General features: G+C 44.8%; 1 protein-coding gene across 1 annotated transcript in view; it reads left to right on the top strand.

The window, feature by feature from the left end:
- Positions 1–17,922: 17,922 nt before the first annotated feature.
- PEBP1 (phosphatidylethanolamine binding protein 1) overlaps positions 17,923–20,764 on the top strand; it is a 36,121-nt gene continuing 33,279 nt past the window's right edge. The window contains exon 1 of the mRNA XM_063456968.1: positions 17,923–18,128. Coding sequence (XP_063313038.1) covers positions 17,994–18,128 — 135 coding nt within the window. The 5' untranslated portion in view covers positions 17,923–17,993. The remainder of the gene's footprint in view (positions 18,129–20,764) is intronic.

Here is a 20,764-nt window from a genome sequence, read left to right as displayed (position 1 = left end):
CTGGTGGTCCCAGTGGTGAGAGTGAACTCTAGCCCGCAGCTCCAGGGCTAGAGTTCACTCTCGCGAAATCCAGGGCGTTGCTCTGTTGCTCCCGGGTCCACTCTCACTCCCTCCCCTGCCGGCTGCCCGCACGGTGCCTGCGAACCGGGGATGGAGATCTCTGATCTCCACTCTGGTCCATGAAGGCACATTACAGGGCTGGCACTTGGACAGTGCTAGCCCTGCATTAGCCAGCAGGGGAGAGCCTGGGGGAAGTGTGTGTGGGGGGGGGGAGGGATTGCCCCGTTGCCCTCCCCCCTGGATCCGCCAGTGAGGCAGATCAGGGGCTGAGCCAGGACAAGTCAAACACAGCCCTGGCCAATCAGCAACTCCTCGTAGAGATGAATTGAATCTCTATGAGGAATGTTCAGTGTCTGTGTGCAGAGGGTGGACACACTGAAGGGCAGTGCTGCTTTCTCTGCAGCACTGCCCAAGGAAGCAGCGTTCTGAGGAGTGGCTAGTGAAGTAATCACTAGGCTGTAATGTAAACACTGCATTTTCTTTGAAAAGACAGTGTTTGCAGCAAAAAGCCTGAAGGTAATGATTCTACTCAACAGAACAAATTCAATAAGCTGTAGCTGTTCTGGTGACTATAGTGTCCCATTATGTGTGCCATGGTGCCAACGTAGCCCATTATTTTAAGGTGGTTTAAAATAAATAAAAAAAAAAGGTTGCTATTTTGAGCTTTGAAGCTGGTGTTTAGTGAGTGTGTTGAATTCTGCATAGAACACCAATTTTAATTCTTGAAAATCGTAATTCTTACCAAACACAATATATTTGTGTTATTTTATTTTAATATGCTGGCTATTAAAAGTATTGTTTTTTTTGTAGCTAGAGATAACCTGTAGATCAAGCTGAACTATCAATATGATCAAGTAATAGGAACAGAGTGTTGGCTTCATATTCATGATATATTTTTACTCTACATCCAAATCTCTTTAATTGTAGTAAAAAAAAAAATCCTTAAAAAGAAAACATTTTGTTAGATTATGCTTGCAAACTGACTATATTTTATATATACACTTATATATGTTAATTAATTTGTATGTGCATGATGCATTTTTGAGATGTTTATACATATTAAAAAAACTTGAAGAGAACTACATATTTGGAATATTGTCAATTACTTGAAGCGGCACTGTCACCTTGTTATCACTGATGCAATTGACTGTGTATTATATTTCTTTTGCAAGATTCACAATAAACTTTCCACAAAAAAATACCATGCACCAAAATGGATTAATGCCCAGGACAGGCACAATAATTTCTAGATAAATACAACATCTGAATTATACAGTTGCAAGAAAAAGTATGTGAACCCTTTGGAATGATATAGATTTCTGCACAAATTGGTCATAAAATGTGATCTGATCATCACCTAAGTCACAACAATAGACAATCAGTCTGCTTAAACTAATAACACACAAAGAATGAAATGTTGCCATGTTTTTATTGAGCACACCAGGTAAACATTCACAGTGCAGGTGGAAAAAGTATGTGAACCCCTAGACTAATGACATCTCCAAGAGCTAATTGGAGTGAGATGTCAGCCAACTGGAGTCCAATCAATGAGATGAGATTGGAGGTGTTGGTTACAGCTGCCCTGCCCTATAAAAAACACACACCAGTTCTGGGTTTGCTTTTCACAAGAAGCATTGCCTGATGTGAATGATGCCTCGCACAAAAGAGCTCTCAGAAGACCTACGATTAAGAATTGTTGACTTGCATAAAGCTGGAAAGGGTTATAAAAGTATCTCCAAAAGCCTTGTTGTTCATCAGCCCACAGTAAGACAAATTGTCTATAAATGGAGAAAGTTTAGCACTGCTTCTACTCTCCCTAGGAGTGGCCGTCCTGTAAAGATGACTGCAAGAGCACAGCGCAGACTGCTCAATGAGGTGAAGAAGAAACCTAGAGTGTCAGCTAAAGACTTACAAAAGTCACTGGCAAATGCGAACATCCCTGTTAGCGAATCTACAATACGTAAAACACTAAACAAGAATGGATTTCATGGGAGGATACCACAGAGGAAGCCACTGCTGTCCAAACAAAACATTGCTGCACGTTTACAGTTTGAACAAGAGCACCTGGATGTTCCACAGCAGTACTGGCAAAATATTCTGTGGACAGATGAAACCAAAGTTGAGTTGTTTGGAAGAAACACACAACACTATGTGTGGCGAAAAAGAGGCACAGCACACCAACATCAAAACCTCATCCCAGCTGTGAAGTATGGTGGTGGGGGCATCATGGTTTGGGGCTGCTTTGCTGCATCAGGTCCTGGACAGATTGCTATCATCGAAGGAAAAATGAATTCCCAAGTTTATCAAGACATTTTGCAGGAGAACTTAAGGTCATCTGTCTACCAGCTGAAGCTCAACAGAAGATGGGTGTTGCAACAGGACAATGACCCAAAGCATAGAAGTAAATCAACAACAGAATGGCTTAAACAGAAGAAAATATGCCTTCTGAAGTGGCCCTGTCAGAGTCCTGACCTCAATCCGATTGAGATGCTGTGGCATGACATCAAGAAAGCGATTCACACCAAACATCCCAAGAATATTGCTGAACTCAAAACAGTTATGTAAAGAGGAATGGTCAAGAATTACTCCTGACCGTTGTGCACGTCTGATCTGCAACTACAGGAAAGGTTTGGTTGAAGTTAGTGCTGCCAAATGAGGTTCAACCAGTTATTAAATCCAAGGGTTCACATACTTTTTCCACCTGCACTGTGAATGTTTACATGGTGTGTTCAATAAAAACATGGCAACATTTCATTCTTTGTGTGTTATTAGTTTAAGCAGACTGTGATTGTCTATTGTTGTGACTTAGATGATGATCAGATCACATTTTATGACCAATTTGTGCAGAAATCCATATCATTACAAAGGGTTCACATACTTTTTCTTGCAACTGTAGTATGTTCAGTGTGTGCCTATAATAATCATACGAAAGCAACAGAAGTCATTCCAGTGAGTCACAAATTGACTGCCACAGACTGAGGCATTGTGAAGCCTTGGTTTTATTTAATATTAAAGGGACACTCCAGGCACCCAGACCACTTATGCCCATTGGAGTGGTCTGGGTGTCAACTCCCACTACTCCTAACCCTGCAAGTGCAATTATTGCAGTTTTCTATAAACTGCAATAATTACCTTGCAGGGTTAACTCCACCTCTAGTGGCTGTCTACTAGACAGCCGCTAGAGGGAACTTCATGGATTCTAGCAAAGATTTCCTTTGCTAGAGCGTCACTGGACGTCCGGACGCTGTGTGAGGACCTCCAGCGTAGCTCATTTCCCCATAGGAAAGCATTGAAATTATTTTTCAATGCTTTCCTATGGGGAGCGCTAATGCGCATGCGCGGCATTGCCATGCATGCGCATTAGGTCTCCCCGGCCGGTGGGCGGGATCAGTTTCGCCCACTGGCCGACGGAGACAGTAGTAGGAGGAGCGGTGCAGAGGAGGAGACAGCGACGAGGGACATCGTCGCTGCCTCAGGTAAGTGACTGAAGGGGTTTTCACCCCTTCAGTAACCGGGGATTGGGGGATGGGTGGGAGAGGGAACCTCCAGTGCCAGGAAAACGGATTGTTTTCCTGGCACTGGAGATTCCCTTTAAAAGGTTTGACTTTAGAAGAGGTCATGGTGGAGGAAATTGACATGTCCTGGATTTCTGTTTGATTTGTAGTTGTTTGCCGGTGCTAGTTGCACCCTGGATCATGTGAATTAGGAAGCCCATAACTTTCTGGCAGCCTAATGTTAATTTTGTGCAAAAAAAAAAAAAAAAGTCTGTCACACTGACAATAGACACAGCTTCTACTCTTGGAGGCAGTGCCGGCGTGTCCATAAGGCGGCACAAGCGGTCACCTTAGGGTGCAGCAGCCCGGGGGGCACTAGATTGGAGTGACCGGCAGGAGGTGGGCGCAGAGCGCTCCCTCCTGCCAGGAACTCTGTGTAGCGTGTGAAGCAGTCCGCGCCGCGCTACAGGAACTTGTGTTTCCTGTACCCGGCCGGACTGAAAGCAAGTGCTCACTGAGAGAGCATTTCCTGTCATTCCGGCCGGGTACAGGAGACTGAAGCTCCTGTACCGCAGTCCGCTTGGCCGTGCTACAATAAAGGTAGGAGACACACCGGGGCACTAAGGGGAGAGGGGAAAGAAAACTGTGGGAGGGGGAAAAGAACACTATGGGACAGAGGGAGGGGGAAAAGAATGTTATGGGACAGGGTAGGGGGGAAAGAATGCTATGGGACAGGGAAGGGGGCCAAAGAATGCTATGGGACAGGGAAGGGGGCAAAAGAATGCTATGGGACAGGGGAGAAGGAAAAGGGGGAAAAGAATGCTATGGGACAGGGGAGAGGAACACTAAGATGGGGGGTGGGAGGAACATTAAAGGGAATGGGGGGCACTAAGAGACAGGTAAAGTAACAAACACTTAGGGACAGGGGAGGAAGGGGAGAGGAACACTAAGGGACAGGGGATGGGAGATGACCACTAAGGGATATGGAGGGGAGGAGAGAGGAACACTAAGGGACATGGAAGGGAGAGTGGCATGGCACTCAGGGGGTCCTGAGTGGGGAGAAAGACACACTGAGGGACATGAGGGGGGAGAAAGACACACAGATGGGCCTGGGGGTGAGAAAGTCCACAGAGGGTCTGGGGATAAAAGCGCCACATAGAAGAGCTTGTGAGTGGAAATACAAAGAGGTTGGTGGTAAAAGATACATAGAGAGGCTGAAGAAGAGGAAAAAGAGACACAGAGGGGTTGGGGGCTGATAGACGGGCTGGTGGTGAAAGAGAAACACACAAAGGAGCTGGTAAGAGTAAATGACACAAAGGGTCTGGGAGAGAAGGAGACCAAGGCTGGGGGGAGTAAGAAACACAAAGGGGGTAGTAAGAGATACACAAGGGAGGTCTAAGACATACAATGGGGGAAAAATAGGGGATAAGACAATAAGGAGATAAGAAACAAAAGGTGTGTTAAGAGGCACACAGGTGAAGATACTTGAAGGGGGAGGAGGGGGGTGGGGGGGGGGCTCCAGGCTCATCTTCGTCTGTGTGTGCAAAAATCCTTGCACCTGCTTGGAGGCTGTAAATCTGCCTGGTTTCACACAAAATGGCTTTTTTGGGACAACCAACCCCTTTCACTCATTTTAGACATTCACAGTGACTAAAGAGGCTTCATTGGCATTCCCCTTTAGGCCTCACACTCTGTCCCGAATTCATACATCCCATTGCTACCATGATATGCATGACGTACACATGTTGAAAGGCACAGCATGAAAAGTGCTACCTTGTAGTATGCAGTTTTCATATTATGCAGAAGAATCCTGAAGGAACTGCCTTGATTGGATGATTTTCTTCCCACATGTATTCTACATTCTACAGGGTAGTACTTTTCATGTACTGCCCATTGGCATTCAGAGGTGATGTGTAACATGGTTGATTGGGCAATCCTTGTCATAATGCATGCATCCTTCTCTACTAACCATTACTTGAATTGATTAAAGGTGCTGGCATAGAATACGTGCTATATTCATCTGACAGCTTTTATTTGCAAAATTCCAAACTATAGCAAATAATTACAATTAATTAACCTAGATAACAAAATATTGGCAAAATAACAGATTGGGAAAGAGTGTCCAACTTAGCTATAGTCAGCCATTTTAGCCTACATGTCTCTCCTGGATTTCAGGTGGCTAATTTCACTTACACAAACACTCCAGATTCACAAAAGTTTAGCTTGCTGGGAAGCTTTATGTGTGAAGACTCAAGAGTGTCCTATTTTTTTCATTTTGCCAAAAGTGCAGATTTCAATAGCTTTTTACTTTAAAGCAGAGAACAAGTCATGTTTCTTCCAGGTAGTTTAACTCAGTGGAGCCAGAGCTTTCTAACGTTAAAGGACCACTATAGTGCCAGGAAAACATACTAATTTTCCTGGCACTATAGTGCCCTGAGTGAGAAGCGCCGAGGCGCCTCAAGCGGCTGTCAATGAGACAGCCACTAGAGGCTGGATTAACCCTATTATAAGCATAGCAGTTTCTCTGAAACTGCTATGTTTATCGAAAAAAGGGTTAAACCTAGCTGGACCTGGCACCCAGACCACTTCATTAAGCTGAAGTGGTCTGGGTGCCTATAGTGGTCCTTTAAATCTGTGCAGAAAAAAATGTCCTTCGTCAGCACACACTGAGCACTGGTGACACCTGGTATCAGCTTCTGCCCTCACAGGCAGCGCTGGGAGCATTCATACAAAGGAAAGCCTAGCTCACCCATCACACAATTTACAGTTACACCTTTAAAAAAAAATTAAAAAAAATTACAGCTTAATGAGATTGGTCCAATATAGTAGTTCTCTATGAGAAGCATTTGATAGGACCACGGATGGGACAGAAGTGATGTAAATGGGGTGTGGAAGAACCTCGCACGGAGCTGGATTGAAGGTGGAAGTGCCCAATATGGCATTTTTTATTTTTTTTTAAATTTTTTATTTTTGCATGACATTCCATAAAATTGCAGTAATGGTACAATAGTTAGTGCGCACCATAAAACAAGGCATGTGTGTTTAAGGTAAGTGCACAGAGTAGAACAGCATCAAAAAACTTGTTTTAAACGTTTTAAATTTACAAGGTAGGACTCATGGTTTTTGGTATTTTAAACATCGGTATTGATACCGGAGAAACGGACGGAAGCCAAGCACAGAGAGATGGACACAGGTTTCTTCAGGAAGGAAGAGATTATTTATTGGATCACCGATCGGGACTCAGAGGGACTAATGTCACCAAAATACAGCAAGTTCTGAGCCCCGGACAATAGTGCAGGCTCCTTATATAGGCACATAACTCCTCCCATATTAAACTCCACCCGCACATTCTCTTGACCAATCAATACAAATAAGAATTAACTTCCTGCTTGACCGCATGGCCTGTCCAGCACAATGGAGGAGGGGAATACTATATCCTGTATTCTTGCACATGCTCCGTACACTACTGATCGTATCTTGCCTCGTGCAACCAACTGATCGATACGTCAGCATATGCACGTACACATGCCACGTGGTAATCTCGGCCTACTAAATTTATTTTTACCGAGATTCCACCACATTCCCCCCTTTGATGCCTCTTGATATTTCACAATTACTTGAGGCATCACTTAACCTTAGTTTGCATACACCGCAAGTTACCTTGAACCAGACCAGACTTATCTTATGATGTGAATCTTCAACACTCATATTCCTGCATTGGTTCTCCCTGATCTAGAGCCTTATATTTATAAATTGCCATTATCTGTGCAGCAGCCTTCCTCTCTGCTATATTTTCTATCAGGCTTTGCACAGACCTAACTACTAAGGGTATAAGACACGGCAGGAGTAGACACAACATTAAAATTAGTAGGACTCCACCTACCACTGCCTTAAGCCCTCCAAACCACTCATACCAGCTACCAAACCAACTACTTGGATTATACCCTTTCCATACCTGAGTAGGCACATGCGCTAGTTTAACCATATGGCTAGTAAGCTCAGCTATTGCTTGCCCTTCGTCATCTATTTGAAGACAGCAATTGCTCAGGTTAAACTTCCCACATACACCTCCCTCTACTGCCAAAAGGTAATCCAAGGCTTATCTATTTTGGTATACTGCTGTCCTCATCCTGGTATTATGCTTCGCTAGAGGATTGAGCGCTTGTGATGTCTCGTTAGTAATGATCTCAACCACTGCCTGTAATCTTATAATACGGTTGAGCATATAAATTGGGGTTCTATAACCAAAGGTACCGTCCTCTGCCCACGTGGCTGGCCCATAGTAATCTATAATATGCTGGGGAGGCCATTCATTATCTTCCCAGGCGCCTATCTCTATGGGTCCCCTTTTCTTCCTATGATTCACATCATACACTTTAACACCTAAAGTCTCACCTGTTTCAATAGGTAACAAGAAGAAGGATGGTTCATGCCCCTTCCCAGTCGTGTGGCAACTCCGAATAGGCTTTCTTACCACAGATCCAGTACAAATTTGCTGGGGCTCTCCAGTTAGATGTGATGGATAAATCAAACCACACATCCTTTAAATTGGCGTATCTTGCAAACGGGTTAGATGGTTCTGAGACATTTGAAGCCGACCACCAAGTTGTATTCTTTGTATCATCATCATAAGCTTTTTGCCCTAGACAAGTTAATTCTCCTACAGAAGTATTATACATCATTCCTTTCCTTGCTATGCAAACATAACCTATGATGGAGGTCTTTAATCTCCACTCAGATTTACCTCTAACACTCATATGATAATCGGCTTGTGTAGATATTAATTGGTCAACTGCCTCAGAACCGGACATTACCTCCTTTGCTTCCCAAGGCCAATGGTCTCCCATGTTAGTACCTCCACACACATAGTAGTTGGTAACATTAAGACTACCGGCAATACTTTCGGCTAAATCAATAAACAGGTTTTTAGCATTATGGGGGATCTTATTATCTATGCTCATCTCTTCATAAAAGGAATGGTATACTTGATGAGTCTGGGAGGATACCGTATCAGTCTCTATCCCTATAAACAATACTGTCCCAGGATCTAAACCCGTCCCATATATTTGAAACCCAAATAAATGACCATATTTATCTAAGAACTTGTCGGGGTTATTTATAAGTATATGGACTGGATTGCATTCCATAGACTTACAATATGGACTGGTAGGCAACTTAGTCACAATCATGTCCTTGTCTACTGTCTGTCCCCAAGTTGCCCACCCCACACAAGACCAATATGGGCAAAAGTTATAATCTCTATTTGGGCATCTAGGACTCACATATTTATTTTTACTACTGGGACAAATATATTTATCGTTAGACCCATACGTCCTCTCCCATCTAAGATCCCCACATACATTCCACGGCTTTCTACCACTTGATATCGCCTTACACGCATCAAATAGCAGAACACCCGAAGAATGTACGGATTCTAATACTGTCTTATTAATTAGGGTCCCCTGAGGATCTCCATTCCTGAGAGTCAACCAAATTGTACGAGGTTGATACTCTGGACTGAAGCACTTAGGTTCTCCTACTCCTAAATGGCACACACTATATTCTATATTTAGGCATCTACATCTTGATACATCTCCTTTACACTCGTATTGTGAATGCCAAATTAGGGTTTGGGAAATATGGTTACCTGTTCTTGTAGTCTTAATGCATACCTCACAGCTAGGAGTGTCGGTACCTCTACCTTCCTGAATATAAAAATACACATATAAAAATATTATTAAGAACACATCTTTCGTCGTCATCCTCAGTCTTCGTCCGTGCGAAGGCACCTCAGCTTCCAGGATGTAAGGGCTGCAGGGAATGGAGTTCTGCTCGTCTTCACAGGGGTCCCTTCGGGACTTTTCCTGGCTTATACACTATACGTCGGTGAGCGGACAGGCTTTATTATGGCCTTCTCACTCACTTACCAAATCTCTGAAACAATAAAATTTGTAATCCACAAAGTTCCTCGTCACTCCGACTGAGTCGTGCGCTTTAACCGGATCTTGCAGGGATTCTCTGGATCTGCTGTAACTTGCCAAGAATCGACTGCTGCTGGTTTAACCCTGGAGTGATGTATCCACTGAGTCACTTCGGCTACTTTTATCGCTGTAGGGGTAGACAAAAGAACAACATAAGGACCTCTCCACTTGGGCCCTAACGGTACATTATTCCACTCTTTAATCCACACTTGGTCTCCTGGGTGGTAACTATGAACTGGGGGATAAATATTCACAGGTAATCTATCTTGTACCCATTTCTGTACCTCCTCCATAGTCTTACCCAACTCTACAACCTGCTGCCGGGTAATTCCTTCTCCCAACTGACTCAAATCCCCCCTTAAGTTACCAAGTACGGGAGGTGGTCGCCCATACATGATTTCAAAAGGAGAGAGGCCCATCCTTCTGGTAGGTGTACTGCGGATTCGCAATAGAGCTATGGGCAAGAGAACGTTCCAACGTTAAGTTGGGTTTCCTGACACATTTTAGCCAACTGATTCTTAATAGTTCTATTCATTCTCTCTACCTTACCAGAACTCTGGGGTCTATATGCCGTATGAAGCCTCCACTTTATACCAAGCATATGAGTCAGTTGTTGTAGGCACTGATGAACAAAAGCTGGACCATTGTCCGATCCTTTAGAGCAGGGTAGTCCATATCGGGGTATTATTTCTCGTAGCAGGAATCTCACAACTTCTCCTGCTTTCTCTGTACGAGTAGGACATGCTTCTACCCAGCCTGAATAGGTACACACAACTACCAGCAAGTAGCGATGCCCACCAGATTTAGGCATTACTGTATAGTCAATTTGTAAATCGGACATGGGGAGTCCCCCCATAAACTGGACTCCTGGTGGCTTTACTGGTCCTTGCCTTGCATTATTTTTAGCACACGTTACACATCTTCGTACAATGGCCTGAGTCAAGTTGGACAATCTTGGTATGTAGAAATGTTTTCTGAGAGATTCTTCTGTGCTGTCTCTCCCAGAATGTGTCCCGTTGTGATAGTTCTGGACAATTTCTACCGCTAGTGATGCTGGAATGACTATTCTTCCATCTTCTAACTGATACCATTTGTTCTCCAAATAGTTTCCAGGTTCAGTCTTTAACCACTCCTCTTCTTGAGCTGTATAAACTGGAGTCCATTGGGACAGTGGAGTTGGTATAAGAGCAGCTATATGCTCCACATATTCCTGTCTTCCTGATTCAGCGGCACGCTTAGCTGCACTATCTGCCATCCGATTTCCTTTGGTTACATCACCATCTCCTCTCAGATGCGCTCGACAATGTATAATACCGACTTCTTTCGGCTCCCACACTGCTTCCAATAGTTGTAGGATTTCAGCTGCGTACTTGATTTCTTTGCCTTCTGAATTCAATAGTCCTCTTTCTTTATACAAAGCTCCGTGGGCATGAGTGGTTAAAAACGCATACTTGGAGTCCGTGTAGATGTTCACTCTTAAACCTTCAGCCAATTGTAACGCTCGTGTCAGTGCTATCAATTCTGCCTTTTGTGCTGATGTTCCTTTTGCCAGTGGCCGAGCTTCTATCACCTTGTCTATCGTTGTTACTGCATATCCTGCATAGCGAATCCCTTCTTTCACATAACTACTGCCGTCGGTGTAATATTGAACATCGGGGTTCTGGATGGGAAAATCACGAAGATCTGGTCTACTTGAAAATACTTCATCCATTACTTCCAAACAATCATGTTGACTTTCAGTAGGTTGTGGCAAAAGGGTAGCTGGATTTAAGGTATTTACAGTCTCTAAATGCACTCTTGGGTTTTCACACAACATTGCTTGATACTTGGTCATACGGCTGTTACTAAACCAATGATTTCCTTTGTAATCCAATAACGTCTGTACTGCATGTGGGACTCGTACATAAAGTTCTTGACCCAGAGTGAGTTTATCGGCTTCAGCTACTAGCAGGGCGGCTGCAGCTACGGCTCTTAGACAAGGTGGAAGTCCGCTGGCCACTGCATCCAGTTGCTTAGACATGTAGGCGACAGGTCTTTGCCATGATCCCAAGTACTGTGTCAATACTCCCACAGCCATTCTTCTTTGCTCATGTACATACAGGTAGAATGGTCGTGTGTGATCAGGTAGACCTAATGCTGGGGCACTCATCAAAGCCTTCTTCACATCTTCAAATGCCGTTTGCTGTTCTTGAGTCCATAAGAAGGGGTCGTGCTCTGTACCTTTGATAGCTGCATACAGAGGTTTTGCCAGTATCGCGTAGCTGGGAATCCATATCCTACAGAAGCCTGCTGCCCCCAAGAATTCTCGCACTTGTCTTCTATTCTTGGGTATCGGTATTTGGCACACAGCTTCTTTTCTCTCTGGCCCCATAATTCTTTGACCTTCAGAGATATGGAATCCCAGATATTTGACAGTTTGCAAACATAACTGAGCCTTCTTTCTAGACACCTTGTATCCTGCCTTCCAGAGAATGTGTAGTAGATCGTGCGTTGCTTGCTGACATATTTCCTTTGTAACTGCTGCTATCAACAAGTCATCTACATATTGTAACAATACACACTCTCCTGGGATGGACTCGAAATCCAGTAGATCTTGACTTAGAGCTGAACCAAATAGGGTAGGTGAATTTTTAAACCCTTGGGGCAGTCTTGTCCAGGTCATTTGGCGTTTTGAGCCCGTTACAGCGTTTTCCCATTGGAAAGCGAAGATACATTGACTTTCTGCGGCAATTCGGAGGCAAAAGAAGGCATCTTTGAGGTCTAAGACTGTAAAATAAGTAGCCCCGCCCGGAATTAAAGCAAGCAGGTTATATGGATTGGGCACAACTGGATGTATACTAACAACCGCATCATTGACTGCTCTCAAGTCCTGCACAGGTCGATACTCATCTGTACCGGGCTTTTGAACAGGCAGCAATGGGGTGTTCCAGGGGGAAGTACAGAATTTTAGGATACCATACCGTATGAACTTATCCAGATAAGATTGGATGTTCTTCTTAGCCTTCTGCGGGATGTGATATTGTCTTAGGCTCACTGGATAAACCCCAAGTTTTAGTTCGATTTTAATAGGTGGAATATTGCGGGCCAGTCCTGGTGGGTTGTTCTCTGCCCAAACTCCTGGTATGTTGAATAAGGATTCATCACTCCTAGGGTTTTGGCTAGTCAACGCTGTATAAAGTCGCCACTCTTCTTCCTTTGGTACGGATAATGTCATAATACCTGAAGGTCCATTAAACTTTAAGGATGTTGTTCCATTTGGTAGGAACGTAATCTGCGCTTGTAACTTAGATAGCATATCACGTCCCAGCAATTGGACTGGACATTCAGGCATATAAAGGAATTGATGTTTTACTACGTGGCCTCCCAATGTACAGAGTCGACTTTTAAGAACCGGTTTTGCAGCACTTCTTCCAGTTGCTCCTATTACAATAATAGTTCTTCCAGATGGAGGAGCAACTAGGTCAGTCACCACAGAATGTTCAGCACCAGTGTCGATCATGAACGCACTCCTTTTTCCCCCTATTGATACGTCTTCCGGATTAAAGGGGGTATACAAGCGGTATGCCTCCAATAATCGGTCATAAAAGACACTGGGCGCTTCATCACTTTTCTGAATCACCTCAACTGTCTTCGACATATTAATGGCTTTCTTCCCTCCGGCTTTCATGCCAGCAATTATAGCGTCTCTATAGGCTTTAAGTTGGACCATATCTGCGCCATTAACATTCCAGTCGGGATCGGTGTTAGGATAATGTGTTGCGGCCCATGCTGCCGGATTGGCTTGATTTAAAGCACGGGCTCTATCCTCTAGCGCTTTAATGGGCGCTTGATTAATCCTTTCCTCATTATTGAACAATGTCATTAATAACTGCTGGCAATCAGCCCATGTCGGATTATGTGTCTGAACTATCGAGGTGAACAGATCGGTCATAGCTTGTGGTTTCTCAGTGTACGAGGAATTGTGGGTCTTCCAATTCAAGAGATCGGTAGTCGTGAACGGGACATATACGAAGACTGGGTCAGCATGTGCCATTTGACCTGCGGCATCGAGATAGGCTGACCCGGGATTCAGACGAAGAGGCATCTGATAATGTCTAAGTTGTTGGGTACCGGTCAGTTGTCGGGTTAGTATAGGGCTACGTGGAGGGGCGTCAGTTATGGGTTCCAGTCGGGGGGAAATTGGGCATGAGGATGTGGAAGCTTGATTTTGGGAAAAGTTAGTAAATAGAATACTCCCAGCCGAGCTAGAAGAAGCTTGACCGGAAGTTTGAAGTGGCGCCAAATCAGGATATTCAGATCTAACGGGGGTTGGTTCTGGTTCCGGAAGGGGAGGTTTAATACGAGGGGGGGTGGATTCTGTACTGGAGGAGGAAGCGGAAGTGGATGAGGGCAATGAGGGGAGGGGTATAGAACTTCCTGCACTCGCGTCACCTCTTCCTGTAGGGAAGTAAGGGGGCGGCAAAGGGATCTCGGACTCAGGGGGCGTGTCCAAAATGGGCCTAACCACAGTCCTAGTGGACAAACAAGTCCTGGCCACCATGAGGCGACATTGCTCCTCGTGGCATATCTGAATCCATTTTGGCGAGTCGTTTACGGCCTGTCTCCAACAATCAATATATGGAAACTGTCCGTAAAGTTCAGGCCTACCTGACACAGCCACGTGTACACGCTGTATCAGGGTTGGATCCAAACTACCACGTGGCGGCCATGCCGCAACCAAAATAGGCCACTCCCTAGTGCACAAAGTGACCAAACGTACAGGAGACATTTTAACCCCAAAATCACATGTTTTAAATCCCTTTTTAAAATGCTTTACCATACAACCTAAGGGACCCAAAATCGTTGACTCCGACGCGCCCATACTTATCAATGGAACGTAGTTGACAACGAATACTATGCACGCGTATTCAACAGTCACACCCGTTTCCTCTGGCAACAGCACCAAGTGGTACGGTTACCAAGTGAAACGTACACAATAACACAATAAACACTCAGGGAATTCCCGTACACACACAGCTGTTACACCAGTCACTAAATAATCAATATTATGCCCTTTGGCGAAACTATACAGTCACCCACGCTATAATTCTCTATGTATGAATTACCCGTCTATAACACACCCCAGTAACATCGTCTTTTACAAATAGCGGTTACAGTACGGTTAACATAAGTCAAAGCACAATTTAAGGTCACAATACAATTATTAGTGGTTATAGTGTTAAACATGCAATAGACGACAATGATTAGTACTTATATACAGTGTCAGTAAATATACAGGGTTATGGTACCGTGCACTATGATACAGCAACACACTATTAACACTCTCGCTAGACGGCTGAGCTCGCGCTATCTAACAAGATATACACTTTACTAACAATCTTTAACACATTTACAATCCCAACTAAACTATTGGCCAGTACCTTGAATGGACTACCTAAAACTATCTACATCCGTTTTGGTTAGCCACACTGCCCAAGCACCACATATAGCGAACTAGAGGACCGAATTTACACAGACGCCTCTTAGTCTATTACTCTATCAAAAATCTAGTGGGTTCCAAATTTACACGCCTTCCCACTTAGCCAAGATAGGTTGAGAGCTAGCGGACCGAATTTACACAGATGCCGCTTAGTCTCCCAGTCCCTCCGACCTAGCGAACAAAATATACACCCTAGAACGCTAGTCTAGACAAGACACCGGTGTCCGGCTAGGGCTATTTACACAGAACCCCGCCTGACTCCAAACCAAATCAAACGGTCTTACTAAAGAGCGTTCGATTGAGCGGTGCGCCTTCGCTCCTTCCCTCCGACAGAGGGGGCAGATTCCATACACAATTCAAACCCCTTATGGGCCTACCGCACAATCGGTATACCCCTAGTGGGTCTGCCGTCTAAAACAGCAGTTGTCTTACCTCCTCATTCCTGAACCTGAGTTCACACTCATCGACGGGGACACCCCAGCACTTCTTACGTAGAGGCTGATGATCTCCTGGACAACAGACCAGTGGCGCCGAGACGAAGGGAGGTCCACGCAGAAGTTCAGGGGTGCAGCCGTAGAGAACGTGGGCAAAGATAGACCGTCTCACGCCTCTGCCTCTCAGCTACTGTTGAACGATGAGTTTCCCGGCCAATGCACCAAATGATACCGGAGAAACTGACGGAAGCCAAGCACAGAGAGATGGACACAGGTTTCTTCAGGAAGGAAGAGATTATTTATTGGATCACCGATCGGGACTCAGAGGGACTAATGTCACCAAAATACAGCAAGTTCTGAGCCCCGGACAATAGTGCAGGCTCCTTATATAGGCACATAACTCCTCCCATATTAAACTCCACCCGCACATTCTCTTGACCAATCAATACAAATAAGAATTAACTTCCTGCTTGACCGCATGGCCTGTCCAGCACAATGGAGGAGGGGAATACTATATCCTGTATTCTTGCACATGCTCCGTACACTACTGATCGTATCTTGCCTCGTGCAACCAACTGATCGATACGTCAGCATATGCACGTACACATGCCACGTGGTAATCTCGGCCTACTAAATTTATTTTTACCGAGATTCCACCACAGTATAAACATAAAAGCAACATGTGGACACATCCAGAAAACCGCAATATCCATAACTCTTCCGTCACAATATAGTAAACATCTGCGTGTTTGCCTATTGAGTTTGCCATAACCTGTGTCTCGCCTAGATTTGTAGTTGCCCTGAGGCATAGAGGATAGTGATAATAGAAGAAAGAATAGAAAGATAGTTGTAGAGGGGTCTTTTGGTCACAATATGAGTTGCGTGGCGCGTGCGGAGGACGGGGGGGGGGGGGCAATAAGAGCAGTGGGAGTGCTAGGTGGTCATGCAGAGGGGTCACCTGTACACTACACCATGAGAATTCGGTCTGTGTAAGAGCCTAAAGAACAGGGTTGGAGTCTCCCTCCCTTCCTGCCTAAGTTAATCCACCAGTGTGCAGTTCTCCCAAGGCTCCTAAACTTTTTGAAATGTCTTAGTTGAACCCCTCACCCTAGCAGTCAAGTTATCCATGAGGTGAGTTTCTCGAATTCTGGTTAATACTACTGCCGTGGTCGGGACAGCCTGTTTCAGCCAGGAGAATGCTACTACCCTTCCGGTGGCCAAGGTGATTTTGTGCATGAGTTTTTGTTCATGTCTGGTCCAACCCTCTAATGACCTATTTAGCAAATACACCCATGGGTCTAGATCCGGGGCCCTATGGAATACCTGTGACAACAGATCCCTGACCGAGCTCCAGAATCTTTTCATGAGTGGGCAGTCCCACCACATATGCAGGTATGTACCCTTCAGTTCAATATGGCATTTTAAATTAGAATGTCTTGATAAGAAAAAAGGTTAAAGTAATCCTTTAATAATAGAAATTTATGCAAATAAAATATAAGTTACATAATTTTCGGTTTACAAACGCAAAATCTATTGAAAATAATGCCTCGGTTTACAAAAATTTTTCGCAATACAAAGCAAGTTTCCCCAGGATGCATTGCGCCTGTGAGGTTTATAGCGCCGCCCCGTGCATGCTGGAGTCTGTGGGTAGCACGTGGCGACTAGTGTGGAGGTATTGGAGTGGTTTTTGCATCGAGTTTTGGAGCCATTCTGGAAATTGTTTGCAGTTGTTTTGGGACCTTTTGGTGCATTTCCCAAGCTGTGGGAAGGTAGGGAGCTGAGCTTTGTCGTTTGCATGCCTTTTACTGTGTGTTCTGCATTGTGCGTTGGTTTCTATGCCAGCTCATTTTGACTTTTTTCTGACCTCCAGAACGGATTAATTGGTTTTCAATGCATTCCTATGGGGAACTGTGTTTCGGTTTACGACTTGTTTGCAATAAGAAACGTCCCGTAGAACGCATTAAATTCATAAACCGAGGTCCCACTGTATTTTATTACCACAGGCTGATTTATAAGCACAGTTATTGCAGTGTAAAGACACATTGCTGTGAGTGTTATTGCTGCGGAGCTCAGTTATACACTCAGACAATACAGAGCTCTTAGAACAGAGGGACAGACGGGTGTGTGTCTAAAATAGGGACTGTCCCTCTTAGACAGGGACACCTGGTAGTTATGGACACAGATGGGGAAAGGAGCAGCCGAGACAAGTTTGACAAACACTTGTGACATCATTTGCCCGTTGAATCCCATTCTGTGATGACAGTTGCATGTCGCCAATGCAGCAGTCGTGCAGTGATTTTCCCATGATGCCCTGCTGCCCGGCTCGCCGCATTGCATTGTGTCTGGATCTACACTCAGCATTCCTAACGGTTCACAGGGTGAGGGCGGTGCCAGCTGTCAATCTCACCGAACACGGGTGATCGGATCTCCGCCAATAGGAAGCAGGCTGGGACTCCGCCCATGTCTCTGATTGGCTGAGGGTTGTTAAAGGCCACGTTGTGCGACCTTTATGCTCTCAGTTAGTTGGCGGTGACAAGGCTGCAGCATGCCGGCAGACATCTCCCAGTGGACCGGCTCCCTGGAGCTCCAGGAGGTGGAAGAGAAACCAGCGCATCCGCTGAGCGTGAGCTACGGCTCCCTGCGGATAGAGGAGCTGGGCCAAGTGCTGACACCCACCCAGGTAGCCTCGCCAGCGCAGGGCATGAGTGCGTCACACCCCCTCTATCATCAATGCGTCACACCCCCAGCCAGCCCGGGCCGAGCCCGCAGCATGCCACGGGCCGCCCGCTATAAACACAGCCCGGGCCTGGACCGCGCTACCGCCCTGCCAAACACACGGCCCTGCGCTATAACGGGCCTGGCAGCGGAGCCAACGGGGAGTGGACTAATCGTGATATACAGGATGTCGATCTAGCTCTCTCTCCGACACTTCAGACAGACAGACAGCCATGGGGTCTTTGTTGCTGCTATTTTGGAATTCAGTCTCTTGTATAGTAATATAAGGAGATTTTATCCCCCCCATAGTATACTAAATCGCCATTAAAAGATCGCTCTCCAGGGACTTATTCCTTGTTCAGAAAGCAGCCATAAAAGAAGTTGACGTTTCTGTGTAAAACTTTCATTAAGACAAACGTAACGTTTTATTTTTGGATATAAAGTCCCTGGAGTGTTATCTTCAAGTGCAATTATTTCTTTCTCTCTTCTTCTCTCTCTCTTTTTCTCCCTTCTCTTTTTTTCCCTTTCTCTTTCTCTCCTTTTTTTTCCCTTTCTCTTTCTCTCCTTTTTTTCCCCTTTCTCTTTCTCTCCTTTTTTTCCCCTTTCTCTTTCTCTCCTTTTTTTCCCCTTTCTCTTTCTCTCCTTTTTTTCCCCTTTCTCTTTCTCTCCGTTTTTTCCCCTTTCTCTTTCTCTCCTTTTTTTCCCCTTTCTCTTTCTATCTTTTTTTTTTTTCTCTTTCTCTCTTTTTATCTCTCTCTCTCTCTCTCTCTATTTTTTTTTTTCTCTCCCATTATGGGTAAATCTTACCATAAATAAATAAACCCAGCTCTAACTTTTGGTCTCTCTCCAATCAGACTTCTCAATGAGAAGTCTTTCTAAGGCAGGTGCTTTGGGCAATTGTTGCCTCGTTTAGTTTAGATCCACTGAGCTAACCAAACCAGGAAGTAACAGAACTGGATCAATGACTGTCTTGGAAGTATAGGCTTTGATTAATTAAGGTTCCAATTTCTATTGAAATCTGTAACTTTTTGTAAAGGGGGAGGGTGGGAGTGCAGACACACTCTTCACACATAAAGCACTTTAGCAAGCTGACATGCTTTAGGGTTTGGGAGTGTCCTTTTAAACAACTTAGAATCCCAAAATACTAAAATTGATAACTGTAAAGCATCCCGGTGTGTATAAAACGTAACTGGGAAAAATATTTGGATCAAATTGTGCAATTTAACTTTCGGTTTTCTTACAAGTTACTGTTTATTTAACCCCAGATATTTCTTCCTAGGAGTGAAACTTCCAGGATATCAGTACAGCAACTAGGAACATATGTACAGAGCTGTGGAATGTGTGGGCACATATAAAGTATAATAACATGTTCATGAAGTGTCTGTTAATGGCTGCCAGTAACTCCATGCCTGAGGCCAAGATCATGGGTCCTTTATTTTGAATGTGGTGCATGCTGTAGAAAGTGGTTCCCTCAGGGCAAAGCCTTCCTATTGATTTATGCAATTTTATGAGGATGCATCCTGGATTAAAATCTTTGAGTTGTCCAGCAAACCAGGATTTGTAGAAGATATAGAGCAAAATGGCTTAACTGGGAAAAAAAAAAAATTCCCACTTATTTTTCTAGCAAGTTTTTTGCCTAAATTGTGCATTCAAACTTTAGAAACTTTCCCAAACTGTATTGCTTAAAGGACCACTATAGTGCCAGGAAACAAACTTGTTTTCCTGGCACTATAGGGTCTTTAAGTTCCCACCCTCAGGGTCCCACTCCCTCTGGGCTGAAGGTGTTAAACACTTAAAGGACCACTCTAGGCACCCAGACCACTTCAGCTTAATGAAGTGGTCTGGGTGCCAGGTCCAGCTAGGGTTAACTAATTGTTTTATAAACATAGCAGTTTCAGAGAAACTGCTATGTTTATCAATTAGTTAAGCCTTCCCCTTTTTCCTCTAGTGGCTGTCTCACTGACAGCCGCTAGAGGCGCTTGCGTGATTCTCACTGTGAAAATCACAGTGAGAGCACGCAAGCGTCCATAGGAAAGCATTATGAATGCTTTCCTATGTGACCGGCTGAATGCGCGCGCAGCTCTTGCCGCGCGTGCGCATTCAGCCGACGAGGAGGAGAGCAGGAGGAGAGCTCTCCGCCCAGCGCTGGAAAAAGGTAAGATTTAACCCCTTTCCCCTTTCCAGATCCGGGCGGGAGGGGGTCCCTGAGGGTGGGGGCACCCTCAGGGCACTCTAGTGCCAAGAAAACGAGTATGCTTTCCTGGCACTAGAGTGGTCCTTTAACATTCTCCAGCGCCGGGCTCCCTCTTCCGACGTCAGCTCTGAATGCGCATACGTGGCAAGAGCCGCGCACGCATTCATACTGCCCATAGGAAAGCATTTCTTAATGCTTTCCTATGGACATCCTATGGACTTCTCACTGTGAATTTTTTTTTTTTTTTTTTTTTTACTGTGAGAAGTACGGAAGCGCCTTCAGCGGCTGTCAGTGAGACAACCACTAGAGGCTGGCTTAAAGGACCACTATAGGCACCCAGACCACTTCAGCTTAATGAAGTGGTCTGGGTGCCTGGTCCAGCTAGGTTTAACCCTTTTTTCTATAAA

Source organism: Pelobates fuscus, chromosome 5, assembly GCF_036172605.1.
Source record: "Pelobates fuscus isolate aPelFus1 chromosome 5, aPelFus1.pri, whole genome shotgun sequence".
Lineage (NCBI taxonomy): Eukaryota > Metazoa > Chordata > Amphibia > Anura > Pelobatidae > Pelobates > Pelobates fuscus.
Note: the sequence above shows the minus strand (reverse complement) of the source record. Positions and strands in the feature narration are given on the sequence as shown.